This window comes from Oryx dammah, unplaced genomic scaffold (assembly GCF_014754425.2).
Source record: "Oryx dammah isolate SB20612 unplaced genomic scaffold, SCBI_Odam_1.1 HiC_scaffold_26, whole genome shotgun sequence".
NCBI classification, from domain to species: domain Eukaryota; kingdom Metazoa; phylum Chordata; class Mammalia; order Artiodactyla; family Bovidae; genus Oryx; species Oryx dammah.
In genome coordinates, this window is record NW_024070210.1 from 32,709,623 (window position 1) to 32,735,191 (window position 25,569).

The following is a 25,569-nucleotide window of genomic DNA, read 5'->3' on the forward strand; positions in this document are numbered from 1 at the left end:
AGAGGTGTCTGGCCCCGGCAGGAGGTGAGGTGCTGTCAGGCTGTGTCTGTGTGAAGCTGATATGAATCCACACAGAGTTGGTCACTGCCAAGGTGAAGCAAGAGGAAGTGAATTGGAGTTTAAAGGGTATTTGATTCAATCTTTTTGCTTTCTTTTTCTGGTAAGTTAAGAGTGTCCTCCAATATCATCTGGGTAACTGGTGGAAAAAAGATGAATGTCAGTACTGATGATCTATGTTATATCAGGGTATTTGAAGAGCAAATTTTATTGATGAGTTTCACTGACAATGAAAATAATGATGAAATCAAACCTTATAAACATATTCCTTGTACATTAATAGTTATTGAGGCTAAAGGCAAAGTTATTCCTGGGACTGCTTTTGAATATTTAAGATGTGGATGTATTGAACTGTGGGGATGTGTTCTGGGCTCTCTTTATCTTATTTATGCTTTCTAAAGAGTTTTAAATTTTCTGTTCTCTCTGATTTTCTATACCACTCATCATGCTTCTTTCCAATAACTTAAGATGTTTTTAGTATTGTTTACTGATAAATTGCCTCAGGAACTGGTGAAACTTAAAACATGCATAGTATGCCCTTAGAAAACAAAAGATACAGAAAATAAGATTTAAAAATTAAATGTAGTGTTTATGGAAGGATTCAAAATCCTCTTGATTTAAAGTTTTTAGTAACTTCACTTTTTGTGTGTCAGTATCATCTTGAATGTTGATATGGTCCTTATGCCAGAGAAAAGAGAAAAATCCCAGTGCCTTGTATTAGCTTTGGTTGATCATTCCAAACTAGAGTCAGCCACATAGCCCCCAAACAACCACAAGGGGGCAGGAAGTGCCATCCTATGGAATGCCTAAAATGGGGGAGAAACGTAAGTATTTGGCAAACAGTGCCAATGACTGCCACAGCAATTTGTCATCTTTAACAGACAATGTTACAAAATCTTTATGTGATAGATAATGTGTAGTAGGTTGGAGGCTATTTTGTGTGATAAATAATATGCAGTAGGTTGGAAGTTGTGGCATGCATGGCATTTCTACATGTTTGAATTACAGAAAGTCTTACATGTAAAAATGAATATGTAGCAGGTTTGAATGTGTAACAGCTGTTTTAAAATGTTATAACAGTCTTTATTAGCTTCACGTTACTATAATGTTTACTCTGAGTGCCCATTCTCCATAAGAATAGTGGAAAATGCATTTTCAGGATTACTGGGGCTCTCCTGCTGCAGGATTATATGGTTAGGGGAGACCTTTGGCTAAGCTGACCATCACCAACCATGAGGGAGTTGGTCTTCAGCCCTCAGGTCACTTTTGAGTTGTAGGCTATCAAGCCCATATTCCATCCTTCTCGGGATGATGGCTCTACTGCTTCTGGGCTGAGCTTGGAGGCACCAGAATTTCTGCTGAGGCTGGGAAGTCCAGAGTTAATGGCCTAGTGTCCTACCCTAGGACCTCTTTAAGGTTACTCCACTGTCCAGGGGCACTGTCATCAAAGCAGAACTCTGATGCTTGGGGACCACCAGCTTTGTCCCTCTCTCACTCTGAAGCAAGCTCTCTGTGTCCTCTGGCCTTCTCAAAGGACAGGAAGAACTGCTAGCCCCGAGCCACTTCGCTTTCTTCAAAGCACTGAAGTTCTGTAGCCCACCTCTCCACTGGTTCACAAGATCTGCCTCTTGTGATTATCATCATGGTTGGAAGGTTTGAAGGATAGAACAGACAAAGACTAATATCATATGATATCACTTAGGTAGATTCAGTCCCTGGGTTGAGAAGATTTTCTGGAGAAGGGAATGGCAACCCACTCCAGTGTTCTTGCCTGGAGAATTCCATGGACAGAGGAGTCTGGCGGGCTACAGTCCGTGGGGTCACAAAGAGCCAGACATGACTGAGCAACTAACACTATCACTATCACTTAGATGTAGAATCTAAAAAAAGATACAAATGGACTTATTTATAAAACAGAAAGAGACTCACAGACATAGAAAACAAACATAGTTAAGGGGAAAGGGTAGGGGATAAATTAGGTTTGGATTAACATATACACACTGCTGCTGCTGCTAAGTCGCTTCAGTCTTGTCCGACTCTGTGCGACCCCATAGATGGCAGCCCACCAGGCTCCCCTGTCCCTGGGATTCTCCAGGCAAGAACACTGGAGTGGGTTGCCATTTCCTTCTCCAATGCATGAAAGTGAAAAGTGAAAGTGAAGTCATTCAGTTGTGTCCGACTCTTAGCGACCCCATGGACCGCGGCCCACCAGCCTCCTCCGTCCATGGGATTTTCCAGGCAAGTGCTGGAGTGGGGTGCCATTGACTTCTCCAATACACACACTACTATTTATAAAATAGATAACCAACAAGGACCTATTGTATAGTACAGGAACTATACTCAATATTTTGTAATAACCTATGTGCTGTGCTTAGTCACTCAGTTCTATATATATATTATATATATACACATACATATACATATATACATACATATACATATATACATACATATACATATATATACACACATATACACATATATCTCACTGCTGTACACCTGAAACTAAAATGATATTATGAATCAACCATAGTTCAATTAAGAAAAAAAGCAACTGCCACAGAGAAGTTCTTATTATTGTGAGTGAACTATGAATGAGTTAACTTTGATAATAAATAATGGACAGAGCAGGGGAGGTGTTGGGAGAAGGAAATATATCTTTACTGTGCACCTATTATGTGCCAGAACTTGATAAGATATTATATGTTATCTGACTTAATCATCACAGCAACTACTAAGTAGAGAGTACAAGCCCATTTTACAGAGAAAAATGAAGCTCAGATGGTTCTGTGCATGTATTCAACAAAACAATAATATTAGCTGACATTTATTATCCTTATTGGGCTTCCCTGGTAGTTCAGCTGGTTAAAAATCTGCTGGCAGTGCAGGAGACCCCAGTTCGATTCCTGGGTTGGGAAGATCCCCTGGAGAAGGGATAGGGTATCCACTCTAGTATTCTTGGGCTTCCCTGGTGGCTCAGATGGTAAAGAATCCACCTGCAATGCGGGAGACTGGGGTTCGATCTCTGGGTTGGGAAGATCCCCTGGAGGAGGGCATAGCAACCCACTCCAGTATTGTTGCCTGGAGAATCCACATGGACAGAGGAGCCTGGCGGGATACATTCCATGAGATTCCAAAGAGTCAGACACGACTGAGCGACTAAGCACAGCATAGCATGATGCTTTTTAGATGCCAGCCACTGTTATCAACTCTTTATGGATGTAAACTCATATAATCTTCACAATAGTTCTGTAGGCAGGTACAATATTCTTACATTGTTCATGAGAAAACTGAGTCATAGAGTTTAAGAGACTAACCCAAAATCACTAGAAAATGATGAGGTCAGATTGGACCCCTGGCAGTCTGGCTCTACAGACCATGCTCTAAAGCACTGTACTATGTGGCTGGGAGGGAGGCAGAGAAGGAGAAAGGGAAGGAGGGAAGGATGCAGGGAGAAAGAGGCAGAGTCAGAGACAGACAGACACACACACCACCGACCCTCCCACCTCCAACCACAGGTCATAGACAAATTCTAAAATCTGAGTGCATTTGTTAAAATTCCTTAGGACATTTTCCAAAGGATTTCAGTGTATTTCCAAAAACACTCCTGCGGGTGGAGCCTGGTACTAGAGGTCAGTGATGAATGGGCCTTGCCCTGACTTCTTAGACAAATGCTGAGGGTTGGGCCCCCAAGCCCTTTCAGTCCCATCATCAGCTGAAAGGTAAATTAACAGTGCCGACCATTGCCTAAGAATAAATAGAAAGGCAGAGTCAGAATTCCAAGTGTGGGTCAGTTGATGACTTGCTGGTTAAATACTCAAAACTGCTTTTCAGAAAATGGAATATGAAAACTACACTTTTTTTGTTCGCAGATGGGACTACTGTCACCTGGTTGTCTAGACACCAGACTTTTTTTTTAAAATTGAAGTATACACCAGTTGCTTTTAAACACATACACCATGCAAACTGTAGAGTCAACTCTTTGTAAATAGTGCTGATGATTGTACACGGCAACATGGCCCTTGGGTATTAAAGCTTAAACATTCTTGGCTTTCCAAGCAGCCAAGTCACTCTTAGCTCAAAGAGGTAGGTGCATTATATTAGTTTCTCAGAGGGAGAAAAAATGATTGCTTTCCTTTCTTTCAGCATGTTTTAATGGTGACTCTGAATAATATATGGTCAAAAAGATTGACTGGTTCCCGCCGTGAAAGAGGACTCCTGACTGCTAATCAGAGTAAGGGAGACTAGATTCCATGGATTTTATTTTACAAATCCTTCCAAAGTATAAAGGCTGATGTGGTATTTTAACAATTTTATGACAGACTATTTATCTTGAATAGAATTTATGTCCAGTGATCATATTAAGTTTTTAAGGTTATTACTTGGTACAGTAATAACCAAGTATCAGACACAAAGATCTTAACTATCACATGGATTACCTTACAAATGATTTTTTATAGCATACATAGCCAAGTTATGTATATTCAGTTAATATAAATATCTAATCTAACTTGATCAGATCATCAAAATAAATATGGTCCAGATATCAAAATTCACTGGGAACAGATGCCCCACACTTGCTGCTGCTGCTGCTAAGTTGCTTCAGTCGTGTCCGACTCTGTGCGATCCCACAGACGGCAGCCTACTATGCTCCCCTGTCCCTGGGATTCTCCAGGCAAGAACACTGGAGTGGGTTGCCATTTCCTTCTCCAATGCATGAAAGTGAAAAGCGAAAGTGAAGCTGCTCAGTCGTGCCCGACTCTTAGCGACCCCATGGACTGCAGCCTACCAGGCTCCTCCGTCCATGGGATTCTCCAGGAGTACTGGAGTGGGGTGCCATTGCCTTCTCCAGCCCTGCACTTAGTGCCCTAGTAATATTTTTGAAAAGGCAGAAATATTTTTGAAAAGGTGCATAGAAGTCAAATTTTTGATGAGTTGTATGTTGTAAGTTGAGTTGTATGTTGTAAGGTTGAGTTGTAAGTTACTCAGAAAATTGACTTACTAAGGAAACTGGTTATGTGAAACTGGCTGCTATGAGGAAACACTTTGTGAATCAAGGGCCTTCAGCATTTATTTGTTTAATTATGTCTTTCCTAAGCTTTTCAGAATAGATTTGTGGTATGATGATAGTTCACATTTTGTAAATTTGAATTTGTGTATTGGGTTTGTGGACACCAGCAGGCAAACAAATGAAAATACTTAAATTCTCCTGTCAAAATAATTTCTATACATTTGAAAGGTTAAATCACTTTTTATGTACCAAAGAGTGCTTATCACTAGCAGAAATTTACTTTTTACTGTTGATCAATTTATAGTTGTAGGATTTTAATTCCATTAAAAAAAGTGTGTCCTAGATTATGGCACCCAATTGTATGTACTGTTTTAGTCACCCTATTACAGATGATTATGGAGACATTTGTAAATGCAGTGCTGTTTTATTTTATTACACGTTCTTATTTTTTCAATTTTATTTGTTTATTTATGGCTATGCCTGGTCTTTGTTGCTGCATGCGGGCTTTCTCCAGTTGTGGAGAATGGAAGGCTACTCTTTGTCACAGTGTGCGGGCTTCTCGTTGCAGCGGCTTCTCTTGTTGGGGAGCACGTGCTCTAGGTACATGGGCTTCCATAATTGTAGCCCTTGGGCTCAGTAGTTGTGGTTCATGGGCTTAGTTGCTCTGTGGCCTGTGGAATCCTTCTGGGCCAGGGATTGAACCCATGTCCTCTGCATTGACAGGCAGATTCTTAACCACTGTGCCTCCGGGAAAGTCTGCTCTGCTATTTTAAAATTAATTTCCAGGTCAAGCAGAGAGTTTTTATGATTTCTTTAAGGACACATGGACTCTTGTGGGTCTAGTATTTACATTATTTAAATTTATGCTGAGTTTGCTGTTTATATGAATGATGAGGTCTGGTTAAATACTTTTCTACTTCTCTGGAAATTTCTGAAAACAATGCAAAACTAGGAAGACAGCAACAACTACATAATAAATGTAATCTAGAATTTAAATACATTAATTATGATAAAATAAATTATAACCATGAATAGGATAAAACCATTTGTCTTTAAAGTCTATGCATATTCATACTCCTGTTACATTAGCTTTTTGCTTCAATTTCTTAATTTCTCTCTTGTTGAATTTATGTATCAATATGCTATGGATTATGATGTTATTAAATGCATATTAGAAGTAATATAGGAAATGGCAACCCACTCCAGTACTCTTGCCTGGAAAATCCCATGGATGGAGGAGCCTGGCGAGCTACAGTCCATGAGATCACAATGAGTCAGACATGACTGGGCAACTTCACTTTGATAGCTCTGTAAAGTGGACAGTTGGTAAAGAATCCACCTGCAAAGCAGAAGACCCTGGTTCGACTCCTGGGTCAGAGGCAAATTTGTTTTATGGAAACTTCAAACCAGAGGAGCATCTTACATTAATGTGGTCAACCCACTTACCATGTGCAGTGCAAACGTTCTATATAAGGTGTGCCACAGAAATAAACATACTGAGCTGGATATAATAAAAGTTACAGAAGTGTGTTGAAAATTGCTTTGGGGTGGGGCAGGTGATAGAGTGTAAAGGCCCAATCCTTTCATTTCTGCTTTAAATAGTCAGCTCCCACTGTTGCAGTAGAGTTGCTTTCTCCTTGAAGTTCATTTTGACCTTTTAGTTCTTTCTACCCTTCCATCTTCCTGGCGCAAGAAAGCAGGTGTGGGAGGAAATTGGTTTCTTTATGAACTCTCCTCCCAGCCACAATCATCTCAGATTCACTCCACTCTCAAGATCCTGTGACAGGCTTTGTGTCACCTGAAAACCCTTAACGCATTGTGAAATTTAATTCTGTATTTTCACATGCCTCAAACTAATTCACCTTAAAAAAAAAATCGCCTATTTCTTCCCCCTTAAGGACCCACACACAGTGTGGGAAATGCTTGAAGGCAGAATAAGGTGATAGGTTCCTTGGCGGTTTCTGAGGGGCACTGAAATCGACTTGTTTTTGTCCTTTTTTTTCCTCTAGGCTTTAGAAATGTGAACTCTGGCAGGGGTGTCTTAAACTGGCTCTGGATGGCACGTGGACATAATGACCTCTAAGCTGATTAGCTCACACCCAGCCTTATTTCAAGGCACCCTTTAGTTTCTGAGCTGAAACTTTCAGGATTATTTTTTAGGAGGCTGTGATTGCCAGGTATGAATAGAAGAATCATCTTACTGCTCAGGAACTCTAACCTGGTGGCTCTCTAACCTGGTAACTCTAACCTGGTGGCTCTCTAGCCAAAGAAGAAAAGTCACACCTGAGGGGAGGGATTCATTCTGAACACACAGCTTCAAGGACGTTCTTACATCGTAGTGGAAGGTCTCTGGATTGTAGCTAAAACTTTCACCCGCTCAGAGGTATTTACAGTTTGAAGGGCTTACCCCTGATGTTTTGGCAATAAGAAGAAAATCATTTCTCCTTGGGGCATTTGGAATGGGCAAAATAAACATGCAGTGCACAGCTGTGGCTTCCAAGCCTTTGATGATTTCCCTGGGAGGCTGGAGGGTCCGGCCGGGTACCGACTGTTAGACTTGGAAGCTTGAGATCTTACAGTCTTTGTGTCCACGATACCTGAATAATCACTCCAAGCATCACCTGCTGGGGCCTCATTTTTTTATTTCTTAAAAAAAGGAAAAAGCCTTTCTGTCGTCTAGGCAAGCGGATAAACGCCCGGGGAAGCTTGCAAATCAGCAGACCCCTGGTGGTGCAGACGCCTAGCTCAGGCGAAGCCCCAGGGGCATCCCCAAGGAGTCATCTCCCTGAGCGACAGTGCACACCTCTCACATTAACAGTCCTTGGTTCCGCTCGGGTCTCTCTCACCCCCGGCCCTCCTCCCTGAGCCCTTGCCACCATCTCACCTTCTCCTCTCCGCCCACGCCCTGGACCAAGCATCCGTTCTGTCAGGTGGGGTTGGGGGATGTTTACTCTTCCGGGAAGGGGGCAAAAGGGTTAATGATGAGAGTCCGCGCAGGTGGGGCCACCCCCGGCCGCGGTGGGCGTCGGAGGTGAGGGGGCGCTGTTCAGGCGGGAGAGCCGCCAGGCTGACGGAGAGGCCGGCCTGAGTGGGGGCCGCTTCGCCGCCGCCGCCGCCGCTGTGATGCGAAGCCGGTGCTGCGCCGGGCGGTGGAGTCAGAGCCCGGGCGCGGGAGCACGAGCTGCATCAGCACCGGCGGCGGCGGCGACACCTGCACCAGCTCTCGGGCCCCGCGCTGAGCTCTCCGCCCCGCCGCGCCCGGGGCCGCCGCCCCGTACTCTCTATGGATGTCAAGGCGGCCCCCAACGGGGTGGCCACCATCGAGGACCGCATCCTGCGGATCACCGGCTACTATGGCTATTACCCGGGTTACTCCAGTCAGAAAAGTAAGACGCCGCGGGCGCTGCCTGGCTCCAGACGCCGGAGGGGGTAGGATGCGGGAGGGCGCGCCGGCCGGACACCTGCAGCCCTGCTGGCGTGGCTACCGCGGATGTCCTGGCGGTGGGGCCCCCCTGGCTGAAAGTATGTCCGCTGTCCTCGGTGCTGAACCGTGAGCGAGAACGGTGTCCGGACTGTTGGCGCCTAGGAGTTTGGAAATAGTGGCAGCCTTGGGGGCGCAGAGGCAACCCGGTGAGCGCTCCTGACAGCCGTCTGCCGGCTCAGCCCCGGCGTACTTACGGCCGAGGAGGCTAATATGGCTGTTTACTTAGCGAAAGTCAGCCCTTGGGGCTGCACTCCCCCAAAGTCCCTACTGGGTACAGGCTGCGGGCTGGGCGCTGGGCGCTGGGGCTGGATCGGCTTGGGGGTGGGGCTGGGGGGGAAGACCCAGACGTGGGTCCCGACGCCGATGGGTCAAGCTGTTCACTCCGGGCTGTTGAAACGTTGCCAGCGCGGGAACTACTCCTGTTAAGATGTCTTTTGGGAGGTTCTCCACTTTGGGTAGAGAAAGAACCCCTTCAGGTCTCCGAGTCTGTGATCTTGGAGCCGGAGACCCGTGAAAAGACTGGGGGCTGGGGTGGATGAGAAGGGGGAGGCGCGATCGGGCCCCCGGCCAGCCTCGAATGCCCGCCGCACGTCGCGGCTACCTCTGAGCAGCTGCAGACTGCTCCATGGGTTCTGGCTTTCTTCTGGCTAAGCGAGGTCCTGTGGTGCGGATGCTTTCACGTTTCTGGAGCAGTTTTTCAGGGAGGGCGCTGAGGTGCCCTCTCTACACTGTTCCTCTCCCCCAACACACAAACCCACTGGCTGTATTTGCTGGGATTGGTTCTGCCAGTGACCCAAGTGAACCTCGTTTTTTTCTCTGAATTGAGGGAGAAGCTGCGGCTTAATTCCCATGTAGGTGGGATTTCACTTTTTTCTTTATCAACGCATTTCTGTCGCAATAGATGGAGCATAATTGATATTTTTGCTGTTATTTTTAACCAGAAGCCGTGGAAGCTCCTAGATGCATTTCTGATTGGTATGTTTCTGAGACACTTGAGGTACAATCAGCGTTACAGTTTCTCTGAAGGGAGTAAACCCTAACACATAGAGGGAAAATCAACTTTTTTTCCGGTAACTCCCCTCGCCCGGCTCCCCTCACTATGCTCTGTATCTGTTGAGCTTTCCTGCATGGGCTGTCCTTACACAGATATTTTCTAGTTTAATATTTCATTTGGCTTCAGGAAAGGCCTATCTGATTTGTATGGTCTCTATCTAGCTGTTTTTAGCATTAGAGTCTTACATTATTCATTTTCCATACAAAAGTAATTATATAGTGTTAGAATTTTCTAGAAGGAAAATAACATGCTGTGAAATGCAGTTTGAAGTCTTTGTACTATAGACTCAGAACTTTTTTTTCTACTGACAAAGGCTTTCTTTTTTAACCCTAGAAACTTAAGCAAAAGCCCTAGTATACCACATGGAGATTACTTAGATTTCACCTTTGAATATTTTAATTAGGAACCATGGGATTTTGGTTGCTTAGAGAATGTAGAAGCTGTCTGTGAGATTACAAGACTCAAGGTAGTATATTATCATAGCTTTTATAACAATGGAACTGTGGTTAATAAAGAACAAACTAAAAAGAATACTGAAAAGTGATATTTTAAAGAGGTATGTTCATATTATCTTTTTGTACTTGCTGAAATAGCTACACGTTTCATTTGCCATACAAGAACTAGACAAAAAGAGGGAAGGGCATTGGTTAAAACAGTAACTGAGGCTAAAAGGGAGAAAGATGCATTTGGTATAGTTATTTGTGATGGGCTAAATTCAGGCCAGCGTTCAAACAGTGAAGAAAGAGAATCTCACAAGGACAAAGAATTATATGATTATCAAATAACTTTCAGAATGTTTAAGCTTTCAGAGGTAGAAGGAGATTGCCATTTTGCAGAGTGAAAGGCTAGGAGAAGAGAGAGCTGGAAGAGGGCCAGGCAGTTGAGCACCATGAAATTAATAATCGTGCCCTTAATGCAGGCTTCAACTAGTAAGCAAACACATTGAGGCAAACCAGTACAAGATGGTCAATTGATTTAGCTGTTACCAGGAATGAGCAATAACTTGGGGGAAGTCTGGAAAGACATAGTTAAGAAAAAGCCTGTGGTGAGGAATATGTAATACGTGAAGGCAAGGTGACTTTCCCATTTTTTGATGATCATGTCTGAGGCCTTAAGAATGGGATGATCTCTTACTATTAGTGCCATTTACTTTTCTAGAGGTAGGTAGAGACTCACCTCTGACGATATGCATGAATGATCAACCTCATGGTAATGCATCCTTCTGCCATCTCTGTCAACCAGGAAGATGAGAAACCCGTTGCTGTTGTTGTTCAGTCACTAAGTCATGTCCTCCTCTTTGTGACCACATGGACTGCAGCACGCCACGCTTCCCTGTCCTTCATTATCTCCCAGAGTTTGCTCAAACTCATGTCCATTGAGTTGATGATGCCATCCAACCATCTCATCCTCTGTTGTCCCCTTCTCCTCCTCCTTTCAATCTTTCCCAGCATCAGGGTCTTTTCCAATGAGTCAGTTCTTTGCATCAGGTGGCCAAACTATTGCAGTTTCAGCTTCAGTATCAGTTCTTCCAATGAATATTCAGGGTTGATTTTCTTTAAGATTGACTGATTTGATCTCCTTGGAGTCCAAGGGACTCTCAGTTTTCTCCAGTACCACAGTTAAAAAGCATTAATTCTTTGGTGCTCAGCCTTCTTTATGGTCCAGCTCTCACATCCATACATGACTACTGGAAAAAACCATAGGTTTGACTATACAGACCTTTGTTGGCAAAGTAATGTCTCTGCTTTTTTGTCTCTGCTTTTTAATGCGCTGTGTAGGTTTGTTATAACTTTTCTTCCAAGGAGCAAGCGTATTTTAATTTCATGTCTGCAGTCACTATCCACAGTAATTTTTGAGAATAAAATCTGTCATTGCTTCCACTTTTTCCCTTTCTATTTGCCATGAAGTGATGGGTCTGGATGACGTGATCTTAGTTTTTTTTAATGTTGAGTTTTAAGCCAGCTTTTTCACCTCATCTTTCACCTTCATCAAGGGGCTCTTTATTTCTTCTTTGCTTTCAGCCGTTAGTGGTGTCATCTGCATGTACGAGGTTATTGATATTTCTCCCAGCAATATCAATCTTCATTTCAGCTTGATAACCTGGTTCAGAACAAATTCTAGTAGTCAGGCTGATACAAAAAAGAAATAAATATATGTGTACATAATTATGTATTTAAAAGATATATATAATATGCATAAGATATATATAAATATTATATATATAAGTATACATGCATTGTGTATAAAAGATACATATAATCATCTCTGTATCTATAAATTTAGATAGTTATGTAGGTACATAGGTGATTAAAGCATTTGTCTAACCTCAAGTTATGGTCTGGTAGGGGAAATAGATTCACTCATTCAACAGGTGCTAGTTGAGTATCTCCTATGTGCCAGGAATACACCTGTGAACAGAACTGACAAAGGTATTTCCCTTTTTAAAGCTTAAGTTCTAGTGGGAAGAGACAGACAATAATAAACAAACATATTCATACATAAATAAAGTTGGATATTGCAAGGTGATAGCTGCTTTAACAAAAGTATCAGAAGAGTTAAAAGGATAAAAGATTGTGGAAGTTTTAAATAGACTGGGCAGGTGAGACCTCACTGAGAAGGTCATCATTGAGAAAAGACCTGAAATATGTGAAGGAGTTTGCTGTGTAGACATTGAGAGGAATCTGTTCCAGGCAAAAGGAACCGCCTGTGCAAAGCTCTGAGGCAGAGCATACTGAGCCTGATAGAGAAGGAGTGAGGAGGTCTCCTGCGTGGCTGGAGTGGGGTGAAGAATTGGGCAAGTATTTGGAGATGAGGTCACTGTGGATACAAGGACTAACAGAAAGTAGCGTCTTACAGGCCATTGTAAGTCCTTTGGCTTATACTCTGAATGAAATTGGGAGCCTTTGTAGGGTTTTAATGGTTTTAACAGAGAAGGGATGAGACTTGACTTACATTTCAAAAGGATCAAGTTGACTGCTCTACTGGGGCAGAGGTGGAAGCAGAGAGGCTACTTGATATATATCACTGTAATAACCAAGGTGGAAGATGATAGTGGCTTGAACAAGAGGGTTAGCAGTAGCAGTGGTGAGAGGTGGTCAGATTCTCTTTATATTTGAAGTTAGATTGTCTATATTTAAATTCTCTATTTGAATAGGGTTTCCTGATGGTTGGATATGGTATCTACAAGAAAGAAAGGAGTAAAAATTGCTTCCATCTTTTCTGGTTTGACCAAGTTTGATTTGCCATTGGCTGAAGTGTGGCAAACTTCAAGGTAGAGAAGTTTAGGGGTTCAAGGGATAAGGATAACATTTTGGAAAGGAAATGTCATTGGAGATGTAAAATAATCCTGGAGTTCAGAGGAGATGTCTGACTAGAGATGTAAATTAGAGATTTTCCAGCATTTGGGTGTTATTAATAGTCTAACACTAAAGAGATCTTCAAGAAGTCAATGTATATAGAGAGGAGAAGAGGAACAAGGACTGAACTCTGGGGCACTGAGGCAGTAAGAGGGTGAGGAGAAGGGCATGTGAGACCCTGGAAGGCAGAGAAGAGTTTCAGAGGGAAGAGATTAGCTGAATCCAGTGCTGCTGAAAGGCCAAGTGAAATGAAAACTGGTAACTGACCATGAATTTGGTGACCGGGCATCGTTAGCTACCTTGACAGGAACAAATAAGATAGCATAAGATGGATTAGAATGTGCTTAAGCAAGAATTGGGCTTCCCTAGTGGCTCAGCAGTAAAGAATCTGCCTGCCAATGCAGGAGATGAGAGTTCGATCCCTGGGTTGGGAAGATGCCCTGGAGGAGGGCATGGCAACCCACTCCAGTATACTTTCTGGAAAATCACATGGACAGAGGAGCCTGGAGGGTCACAAAAAAGTTGGCCCTGACTGAACAACAGCAAACAAGAATTGGAGGAATTGGAAACGTGAGTATAGACAATTCTTCAGTAATTTTTGTGCAAAGGGGAGCAGAGGAAATGGGAGTTGTGGTGGGGTTAAGAAAGTTTCTTTTTATTTTAAAGATGGCTGGCAGTAGCAGGGTGTTTGCAAGCCCCTAAGAATGATTCAATAGAGAAAGAAAAATCAGTGATATTGGAAAGATAGGGTACCAAATCTAGTGCACAAAGGAAGGAATATTGCTTTAGACAAGAACATGGAGATAGGGCAAAGGGTATGGATAAAGGGTCTGGAAGGTGGATAACAGAGATGATGGGAGTCTGCTGAGGTTCTCTTCTGATTGTTTTCATTTTCTCCAAATAGAAAGCAAGGTCATCAACTGAGCGTGAGGATAGAGGAGGAGGTGGTAGATGTTAGAGGAGAGAGAATATATAAATAGTTTGAGAGGGAAAGTGCACAGTCTGAGGAAGTACAGTAAGGTTGTCTGGCTGCCCTAAAGGGCACATTTAGTTTCTGGTCACATATTTAAAGTGAGATCAGTCAGTAGATTGTTATGATCATTGACACAGTGGAGGCATGGAGCAAGTGAAGAGAAGGATTTAATAGGAGTTGCAGATTATCCAGTGGGTATAATAAAATAATAGTAGCAAGGGAGTTGTGAATGCATACAAGAAAGGAATTATAATCAATGGCCATAGCATTTAAAGCTGGTGAGTACAGAAGAGAGAAAATTGAGATGACTAGGGAGAGTGGAAAGTTGGTAGGATCAATGGATTGGAAATCTCAGTGGGATCAAAGGCTAGTGGATGTTATCTGGGAGATAAAAAGTGGTAATCAGAGAGGGTTGTATGGCTGTAAGAAGTCATTCATTCCACAAGTCAAGTCAAACGATAAATTCATTTATATTTTACTGTATTCTATTATCGATATCTTTGAGCTGAGTCTACTTTATGTGTTGGTATAAGGAGGCAGTGTGTTGATGTGCAGTGAATTAAACTCTAGGGTTTGGAAGTTCATTCTTGTTAAACTTGCCAGTAACTAGGCCTTGAGACCTGGGCATCTCTTTGTGGCCAACATTTTCCTTTCTTATTAAAAAAAAAAAAATAGGGGAGGGAGTAGAAGTCACTGTCTTTTTTTAAATAAACTTTTTATTTTATATTGGAATATAGCTGGAATATAGTTAATTGTCATAACAATTAACAACATTGTGACAGTTGCAGTAGTAAAGGCACTCAGCCATAGACATACATATATCTGTTCTTCTCAAAACTCCCCTCCCATCCAGGCTGCCACATAACATTGAGCAGAGTTCCCTGTGCTATACAGCAGGTCCTTGTTGGTTTTCCATTTTAAATATAGCCATGTGTACATGACCATCCCAAACTCCATAACTATCCCTTTACCCCATCCTTCCTCCCTGATAACCATAAGTTTGTTTGCTAACTCTGTGAGTCTGTTTCTGTTTTATAAATAAGTTCATTTCTATTTTTTTTTTTTTGAAGATTCTGCATATAAGGGATGTCCTATGGTATCCCTTAGGACATCTGAGAAGTCACTGTCTTAGAATGGCCATGCAGTAGGTTGGTTTTGACAGCTTTCAGAAAAGTCTCAACTTCCATGAAGGAATCTCTCAGTAAACTCTAATTTGTTTACTTTGCCTCTCCACACTCCCCTTTCCATCTCAGATGGTGGCCAGTGGCCTCTCTCTGGCTTTTGCACTTGCCAGCTTTCTGTTATTTCCTATCAGTAGCTGCAAATTTACAGTAAAACTTCTTGTCCTTGCTCTGATGCCAGCCCTGACCATCCCGTTTCCAAAAAGAACTCTGCTAACTTCTGGCTCTTCTGGCTTTCTGAATTCTCTAACTTGTGCTATGACTTAGCATTTCCCAAGGTGCCAGCCTCAGCTCTCTCCTCTCACTTTACCTTCACTGAGCAAGCTTATTCAGTTTCATGGCTTCACTATCTTCTATGTGTCTCTATTTCTAGGTCCATTTTTTTCTGAGCCTAGGCCCATATTTCAACTTTCTACTAGAATTCTTACCTGAATGTCCTCCAGGCTTGTCACACATAAAACTAAATTCATCATTCTGTCCTTAAAATGTGCCTTTTGCTTATTATGCTTTTTAAGCTTCCAATATCTGTAGCTAACCAATTGCCCAGAAACCTGGAGTTAAACTCAAACTCTGCCCTTCCCCTTTTCCTTATATTCAGTTAACAGGTTCTATCTATTTTACCCCAAATACGTGTTTCCATCCCTATTATCACCTGCCTTAGTTCTATCTGTCTTATCTTTCACCCAGTCTCAAATCATTTTAATACAGTATGCATATCTTAACAACACTGAATTCTGTAAAAATGCAAATCTTCCTCTCACGTCCCTGATCAAATGCCTGAAATAAACCTCCATTTTCTGTAGGATAGTGTCCAAATTCCTTAGCATGCCACAGTCTGAGTCCAGCTTACACTGTTCTATTTTAGCACACATTTCCCCGTCTAATTGCCAAAGTAATGCAGGCTTAATGCAGAAAATCTGGAAGGCAGAGAAACAAATAGAGATTAAAACAAAATTACTCATAATTCCACCACCCAGAGGTGATTAGTGCTAACATTTTGGCTAACACTATCCTTTCAGTCTCTTGTATATCCATGCTGCTGCTGCTGCTAAGTTGCTTCCATTGTGTCTGACCCTGTGCGACCCCACAGACGGCAGCCCACCAGGCTCTCCTGTCCCTGGGATTCTCAAGGCAAGAGCACTGGAGTGGGTTGCCATTGACACGTGCAAATGCTGTTTATTTTGTACTGAGCATTTCTGTCACTGGTCTATAGGTTTTAATAACTGAAATTTAATGTATGCATAGTCTTCAATATATTTAAACACCTTAATCTACTTACATTGTTGAATTTTTTGTCCAGTTTTCTTTTTTAATTTCACATCTCACTTGTCGTCCACAAACTTCATCAAGCAGCTCATCGTTCTAATAACACTCTTGTCCCCATGCTCTTCTTGTCCTCAGTGCCTTTTTATACTATGGCCTGAATGGCCTCCTCTTCTCATGTCTCCTTCTTCACTCTCTGAAAAGCTCGTATTTATCTTTCGAGGCTGAGTTTCAAAGCTCTCTCCTCTGTGAAGCTCCCTGATTGCCCCAGGCTGGGTTGATCCTCCTCTGGGCTCCTGTAATACTGTGTACTCACCTCTGCTCCAGCGTTTAGCACACTATTTTGGGCTGTTTACTTTTCATAAGACAGTCTCACCACAGAGCTTGGGGAAGGCAGGGACTTATCTTTATTTATTTTTATCTTAGACAACATGAAAGTGTACTAGAGTACATTCTGAGTTCTCAATAAAGTTTATTGCAGTAATGAATGAATGACTATAGTTTCTGTTGAAGAAACTGGAGAGTTAATTCTTCTCACATAGAAAAAGAGTACATGGGGGTAGTGATTGGAGGGAAGGAAAAAACTCACCAGCTATGAATGAATCACACAGATGTGCCTACTCAGAGAGTGAGTGATCACTTAACCTTGTGTCCTTATTGCCTTTATAACATTCTCTGTACTTGAATGGGGAGAAGGCAATCTTTAAAATACAAAATAGTATAAAGTTATTACAACTGTAAGAAATAAAATGTGCTCCATCTCCCCTTGTGAAGTGATTACTGTTAGTCTTCGGGTATGATGTTTTAAATCATAAACCAGATTTTTAATTATAAACATAGTATTAATAACTTAGCACTTCAGCACTCCAACCGGCATAAGTTATAAAATTGTCTCTTACTAGTGAATTGGAGAAGGAAGTGGCAACCCACTTCAGTATCCTTGCCTGGAAAATCCCATGGAGAGAGGAGCCTGGTGGGCTACAGTCCATGGGGTCGCAAAGAGTAGGACGTGACTGAGCGACTTCACTTAATGAAGTAAATGCAATAATTATTTCTCCCAGTTCAGAGTCTGTTTATACCTCAATAATAAGCATTATGCTTCTTTGTATATGATAGTGTAGTGTTTTTGTAAAAAGTTACATAGATATGAAGAAAGAAGTCTATGGTTTTAAACTATAACTTAAAGGGCTGTGTTGATACTGAATATCATTGTATATGTCATTGTTGTATAATGTAATTTCTGCAATGTTTATTCTGATATGTATTTTCCATTTAAAAATATAAATTTACATATAAAATCTATTTGTATTATAAAATACTACTGCTCTTAATAGCTAACATGTGGTTTGACATTAAGTGTCAGATATACTTTCTTTAGAAAGCCCACCTAAGACCTGTTTGAAGCCATAAAGTCTAATGCAAAGATCACATGACCGTTCTCTTCTACTTGTTAGACTTTTAAATTTGCATAAGTAACTTCTCAGATCAACAGCTTGCTCCTGTAAAATGGAAATAATAATAATTGTTTCATAGGTCATTGGCAAGGTTATGTAAGATAACGTATATAAAAGCCTGGCACAATGCCTACCTAGTTCAATATAAGGAAGCTGTTATGATCATGGATGAAACCAGCAGAATCAACTTCATGATTTCAAAAAGTCTTGCTCACTTTTTTCTTGTTCACCACTCACATTTTCCTCCTATCCAATGTTGTAGTTTGAATTGTTAATGAAAATTGTGTTACAGCAATGTTAAAGGTAATTTACAAATTATCCAAGTTTGCAACATATTTTATTTTTGGAGATTGCCTTCTGCTTATTTACCTGGATCACCCCTGGGAATAGTTTAAAATGGGTTGGAACCTTTTGTGATGAGGTTATTCCCAAGGGGCCAATCCAAAATAGATGAGAAAAATCTAGGGCTTATAGATGACAGGATGGGTGTGCATGTCTGGAGATGCAGATACTCAAATACCAAAGTAGAGAGGAGTGTAGGAACTGGGGATGGGAAGTGGAAGAGTGGTGAGCAAGAGTGGGGGAGAGGAAGGATGAAATCTCAGCTAAAGATGAGTAGCATGGGATGAGGTGAGATTATATAGGAATGGGCTGGCAGATAGGTGGAGAAGAGTGAAAATGTGTAGTGTTAGTCACTCAGTTGTGTCCGACTCTTTGGACCCCATCAGGCTTCTCTGTCCATGGGATTCTCTAGGCAAGAATCCTGGAGTTGGTTGCCATTCTCCTCCAGGGGATCTTCCGCACCCAGAGATCAAACCCCAGCGTCCTGCATTGTAGGAAGATGCTTCACCATCTGTGCCACCAAGAAAGCCTGGAGAAAAGAAGCCCGAGGATTACTGGGGACTAGTCTGTTGGAAATTTCACTGTTGCTTTTACATGTGGAGTCTTAAAGGGACAGTTGCTTTTTGGTCTATCTATATAGTGGTGAACATTACAGATAGAGTCTTCAAGTTCTACTTTTAAAAAGACATCATTATGTTATAAACACAGTTACATAGTCTTTGAAGTTACAGTTCTTAAAGTTACTACTTAAAGACACAGATGAATATAGAGAAAAAGGAAAATAATCCTGTCACCCTAACATGACTACTGTTACTTTGGTTAATTTTCTTCCAGTCTTCTAAATGCATATAGGACTTCACTTCTTGATTTATTGACAAATATAGACTATAGTATTGTCATAATTCTGATATATACAGTTTGGGCCCTGCTTCTTTCCTACTTGACATTTTAGGATAAGCATTTTTCATTTCATTGCATGTGCCTGCTTGGAGAGGCTGGAATTAGATTCCCTTTCAGAGATCTTGGCTTAAAAAAATTTGGGCAAGCTGATTCTCAGTTCTTTGAGACTAGATGAAATGGAGAAACTTGGAGTGTTAGAGAGGGCTTGTGTGGTTTCTCATCACAGGATCCCACTTGAACTGGCTTAGGCAAAAATGGAAGTGATTGAGATAATACTGGGAGTCTTCCATGGATTTTAAGGGCTGGGGTAAGGTGAGTTAAGGGCTTCCCTTGTGACTCAGTGGTACAGAATCTGCCTGCAGTGCAGGAGACCCGGATTTGATTCCTGGGTTGGGAAGATCTCCTGGAGGAGGGCATGGCAATCCACTCCAGTACTCTTGTCTGGAGAATTCCATGGACGGAGGAGCCTGGCAGCAGTCCACAGGGTTGCAGAGAGTTGGATTTGACTGAGCAACTAAGCAGCAGCAGCAAGGTGGGATAAATGTCAGATCCCTGAGTGTTGTAGGGAAAATAGGAAGCCCTCTCTGCCTTTCATTTCTTTCTTTCTTTTTTTTTTTTTTTCTTTTCCTGGCACGTGTTCTCCATTCTTGTCTCTTGCTGCAGGCTGGCTTTCTCTATTCCTTGTACAAATGGTTGAAAATAGCCTCTGTAAGCAGTTCCAGTGTTTATATGTCCTCTAGTCAAGAGAGAAGACAGACTGAGCAAGAATCTCTAACTTCTAAAACCAGATTCCCAGGGACAGGGACTCTTTGGCCAAATTTGTGGCAGGTGTACACTCTTGATTGTCTTGACTGTGGTCGTCTGGGACGGGGTCAATCTCTGCCATCTCGGCTGCCAGAGGCTTTTTCCTATAATCCTACTGACTGTAGGGCAAGAGGTAGTTTCCAGAGAAATGAAGGGTTTGTCTGGACAGTCAACTTAATAGCATTTTGGTTCACAGAGCTTTGCATAAAGAATTTTTTCATATTAAATCATAGGCTTCAATCAAGATCCAATCTTTTCTATTTTCTAGTTTTGATAGTCCTTAGAATGTGCCTCCATAATACATAGTAAGGTTATAGATAGTGTATTCCTACAAACTGAGAAAATCCAAGTGTTTGTTTAAGAGTGTAAGTCCCTAGGGAGTTCTGTTTAAAAGTACTCAACCAGCACTACTGACTGCTTATTAAGTTTTATTGAAGTGCTGCTGGTTATATCAAATTCAGATGTTTTTCTTTTTCTCAGTCAGATAGGGCAAAACACCAGTTCCTTCAGACTCAAGGTATAGTAACGGAAGGTGACATTTAACATTGTATATTTTAAACAGGGAATGAAAGTTACACCATTCTACAGTCTGGGAATTTCTATATTTAGTTCTGCGTTAATGCCAAAATGGTACTAGTGGAGGTCAATAATGGTTTTATGGTCCTGAAAACTTGACATACAATAATTCTTTATCTCTTGTGAAGCTTAGATGCTAAGGGTGTTAGATTTTGCACATTTTTGCTGCTGATGCCTTGCTCCAAGTCATGAGTATGCATCTTGCATTTTTGATTCACACCCACATTTAATATAAGCATTCTAGAGGAAAGATCCAGGTCAAGTGAGCTGGGAACCATTTGGAGCACCATCTTCCCTGGAGCTATGGTGGCAGATGAAGAAATGAATTATTATTTCCCAGGGACAGTCTAGAACAAATACATTTAATATTTAGAAGCTATGAAAATTTCATTTCTCTGTAATTAAAAAAAACAAGGAGGGCCTCAAATGTAGCCTCTTGCTTTCTCCTTTCTTGTCCACATCCACAGACCAGTCATTGTGAACTTTTAGAAGCTTTAATTGGATCATGCCATTCCTCTGGTTAAAGTCTTCAGTGGCTTCTCATATTTCTTTGGAAAACTATAAAAGCCTGAACCGGGCCTACAGGGTCCTTACGTGGTTTGGTTCTTCTGATGGCACCACTCTTCCACGTACTCTTGATGCTTTGGTCATACTGGCATGTTCTCCAGATCCTTTCTTCCTCCACGCTGATGTACAAGCATATCCCTCTTCCTAGTGCAGTTACTTGGCTGGCTCATCATCATCATTCAGGTCTTGAAATAAGTGCTACTGCCTCAGGGAGGCCTTTGCAGCTTTGCACCTTTCTCATCTCATGTACTTTTCCTTTACAGCACTTACTGCAAACTGTGGTTACAGTTTATATTGATTCTTGTGACTGTTCAGTTTCTTTCCTGCCCGCTAACTCTTTTAGCTCCACAAAGGAAGGGCTGAATCTGTTTAGGTCAGCACTAGGTACTCATCATAGAGGACCTGGATATTCCATAAATATTTGCTGAGTGATTAATTCTTGTTAAAAATTTGGAGCGGACTTCAGTTCAGTTCAGTTGTTCAGTCACGTCCGACCCTGTGATCACATGGACTGCAGCATGCCAGGCTTCCCTGTCCATCACCAGCTCACGGAGCCTACTCCAACGCATGTCCACTCCATCAGTGATGCCATCCAACCATCTCATCCTCTGTCATCCCCTTCTTCTCCCACCTTCAATCTTTCCCAGCATCAGAGTCTATTCCAATGAGTCAGTTCTTCACATCAGGTGGCCAAAGTATTAGAGTTTCAGCTTCAGCATCAGTCCTTCCAATGAATATTCAGGACTGATTTCCTTTAGGATGGACTGGTTGGATCTCCTTGCAGTTCAAGGGACTCTCAAGAGTCTTCTCCAACACCACAGTTTAAAAGCATCAATTTTTCAGCATTCAGCCTTCTTTATGGTCCAAATCTCACATCCATACATGACTATTGGAAAAACCATAGCCTTGACTAGACGGACCTTTGTTGGCAAAGTAACGTCTCAGCTTTTTAATATACTGTCTAGCTTGGTTATAGCTTGTCTTCCAAGGAGCAAGCATCTTTTAATTTCATGGCTGCAATCACCATCTGCAGTGATTTTGGAGCCCAAGAAAATAAAGTCTCTCACTGTTTCCATTGTTTTTCCCATGGTTCCATTGCCATGAAGTGATGGGACTGGATGCCATGATCTTCGTTTTCTGCATGTTGAGCTTTAAGCCAACTTTTTCACTCTCCTCTTTCACTTTCATCAAGAGACTCTTTAGTTCTTCTTCTCTTTCTGCCATAAGGATGGTGTCATCTGCATATCTGAGGTTATTGATATTTCTCCCGGGAATCTTGATTCTAGTTTGTGAGTCATCCAGCCTGGCATTTTGCATGATGTACTCTGCATGTAAGTTAAATAACTTGCAGGGTGACAACGTACAGCCTTGATGTATTCCTTTCCCTATTTGGGACCAGTCTGTTGTTCCATGTCCGGTTCTAACTGTTGCTTCTTGACCTGCATACAGATTTCTCAGGAGACAGGTCAGGTGATCTGGTATTCCCATCTCTTTAAAAATTTTCCACAGTTTGTTGTGATCCACATACAGGCTTTGGCATAATCAATAAAGCAAAAGGAGCAGCCTTAAAAACACTTATTTGGAACGATTTTAGACTCACAGAAAAGTTGTGAAGATCATCCAAGTGTTCTTGTGTACCCCTTGCCCAGTTTCCCCTGTTGTTATCATTTATCTTACTCATATGTATTTGTCAGAGCTCAGAAACCACTACTGGTACATTACCATTAATTAAACTCTAGGTTTTATTTGGATCTCACCAGTTTTCCAATTAAGGGCTCTCCTTCTGTTTCAGGATCCAAACCAAAGTACCGCATTGCACTTCATTGTCATGTCTCTTAAGTAGGCTTTTAATGCAATGAACTTGAAAAGATAATTTCAATTTTATAGAAACTTCCTGATCATTCTTTTAGGGCTTCGATCAGATTACAACTGAAAATTTAACTGCTAGTTTTTAAGGTGACACTGGATTAAATTCATGTTAGAAATGACCTGTGAAATCACATGGTAATTACGTACTATTTTAGAGGACTGTTCTATAGTGTAGAATAATAGGTTTTACTGGTTTTGCTTTTTAACATTTTGGGGGAAACTGGGTATTTTTGAAAATCTAAATAAAACTATAAATTACCCTGCCCCATGTATATATACACCAAATGTTTTCATGCAGTTCACTTTATTATACTGGAAATTTATTACTTCATAGGAACAGGCTATAAAAGTGATAAGTCCAATGAGTCATATCTGTTTTTCTATTTTATGGGAATGTGTGCAAAATTTAATGGTAATATCTATAAAAACTGAAATAATTAAAATTTGTTAACTAGAATGAAAATAAATTTCAGTTTTATTCCGTTTTCAAAAGTGAGTTTTAGTGAGAAAGTTCTCATAGTTTGGATCAAATAAGAAGCTGAAATTCTGGAATGTCCTTAGGCATGAGAATATGCAGCTCATCTTTGAGATTCAGTTTACTGCAACTGATTAAAATATTGTTGTTGATATTCAATCACCCAGTCATGTCCACCTCTTTGTGACCAGATGGACTGCAGCATGCCAGGCTTCCCTGTCCCTCACCAACTCCTGGATCTTGCACAAACTCATGTCCATTGAGTTGGTGATGCCATCCCACCATCTTACCCTCTGTCTCCCGCTTCTCCTCCTGCCTTCAATTTTCCCCAGGATCAGGGCCTTTTCAAACAAGTCAGGTCTTCACATCAGGTGGCCAAAGTATTGGAGCTCCAACGTTAGAATCAATCTTTTCAATGAATATTCAGGATTGATTTTCTTTAGGATTGATAGGTTTGATCTCCTTGCAGTCCAAGGGACTCACAAGAGTCTTCTCCAGCACCACAGTTTGAAAGCATCAATTCTTTGGTGCTTCACTTTCATTAAGGTCCAGGTTTTCCAGTAGTCATTTATAATGTGAGAGTTGGATCATAGACAAGGCTGATGGCCAAAGCATTGATGCTTTCAAGCTGTGGTGCTAGAAAAGACTCTTGAGAGTCCTTGGACTACAAGGCAATCAAACCCATCAATCCTAAAGGAAATCAATCCTGAATATTCATTGGAAGTACTGATGCTGAAGCTGAAACTCTAATACTTTGGCCACCTGATATGAAGAGCTGACTTGTTTGAAAAGACCCTGATGCTGGGAAAGATCGAAGGCAGAAGGAGAAGGAAGGGACAGAAGATGAGATGGTTGGATGGCAAGCTCTGGAAGTTGGTGATGGATAGGGAAGCCTGGCATGCTGTATTCCATGGGGTCACAAAGAGTCGGACATTACTAGGTGACTGAATAACAACAACAACTGGAAAAACCATAGCTTTGACTATACAGACTTTTGTCAGCAAAGTGATGGACGCTGTCTAGGTTTGTCATAGCTTTTCTTCCAAGGAGCAAGCATCTTTTAATTTCATGGCTGCAGTCACCATCTGCAGTGAATTTGGAGCCCAAGTAAATAAAGTCCGTCACTGTCATTTTCCCCCCATCTATTTATTATGAAGTGATGGGACCAGATGCCATGATCTTAGTTTTCTGAATGTTGAGTTTTAAGCCAGCTTTTTAATTCTCTTTCACCTTCATCATGAGGCACTTTAGTTCCTCTTCTCTGTCTGACATTAGAGTGGTATCATCTGCATATCTGAGGTTATTCCCGGGAATCTTGATTCCAGTTTGTGAGTCATCCAGCTGGGCATTTCACATGATATATTCTGCATATAAGTTAAGTAAGCAGGGTGACAATATATATCCTTGTCATACTCCTTTCACAATTTGGAACCAGTCCACTGTTCCATGTCTGGTTCTAACTGTTGCTTCTTGACCTGGATATAGGTGCCTTAGGAGTTAAGAAGGTGGTCTGGTATTCCCATCTCTAAGAATTTTCCACAGTTTGTTGTGAGCCACACAGTCAAAGGCTTCAGCATAGTCAATGAAGTAGATGTAGATGATTTTTGGAATTCCGTTGCTTTTTCTATGATCCAACGAATGTTGGCAGGTTGATCTCTCTTCTTCTGCCTTTTCTAAATCCAACTTGTACATCTGGAATTTCTCAGTTCACATTCTGTTGAAGCCTATCTTAAAGGGTTTTGAGCATTACCTTGCTACTATGTGAAATAAGTACAGTCATGTGGTAGTTTGAACATTCTTTGGCATTGCCTTTCTTTGGGATTGGAATGAAAACTGACCTTTTCCAGTCCTGTGACCACTGCTGAGTTTTCCAAATTTGCTGGCATATTAAGTGCAGCACTTTCACAGCATCATTTTTTAGGATTTCAAATAGCTCAGGTGGAATACCATCACCTCCACTAGCTTTGTTCATTGTGATGCTTCCTAAGGCTCATTTGATTTCACACTCCAGGATGTCTGTATCTAGGTGAGTGATCACACCACTGTGGTTATCTGAGTCATTAAGACTTTTTTTGTACAGTTCTGTGTATTTTTGCCACCTCTTCTTAATATCTTCTGTTTCTGTTAGGTCCATACTGTTTCTGTCCTTTATTGTGCCCATCTTCGCATGAAATATTCCCTTGGTATCTCTAATTTTCTTGAT

At 41.5% G+C, this 25,569-nt stretch overlaps 1 protein-coding gene across 1 annotated transcript in view; it reads left to right on the forward strand.

The window, feature by feature from the left end:
• The first annotated feature begins 8,351 nt into the window (after positions 1–8,351).
• The window catches only part of SLC35F4 (solute carrier family 35 member F4), a 269,024-nt gene continuing 251,806 nt past the window's right edge, over positions 8,352–25,569 (forward strand). The window contains exon 1 of the mRNA XM_040226368.1: positions 8,352–8,454. Within this exon, the coding sequence (XP_040082302.1) occupies positions 8,352–8,454 (103 nt within the window). The remainder of the gene's footprint in view (positions 8,455–25,569) is intronic.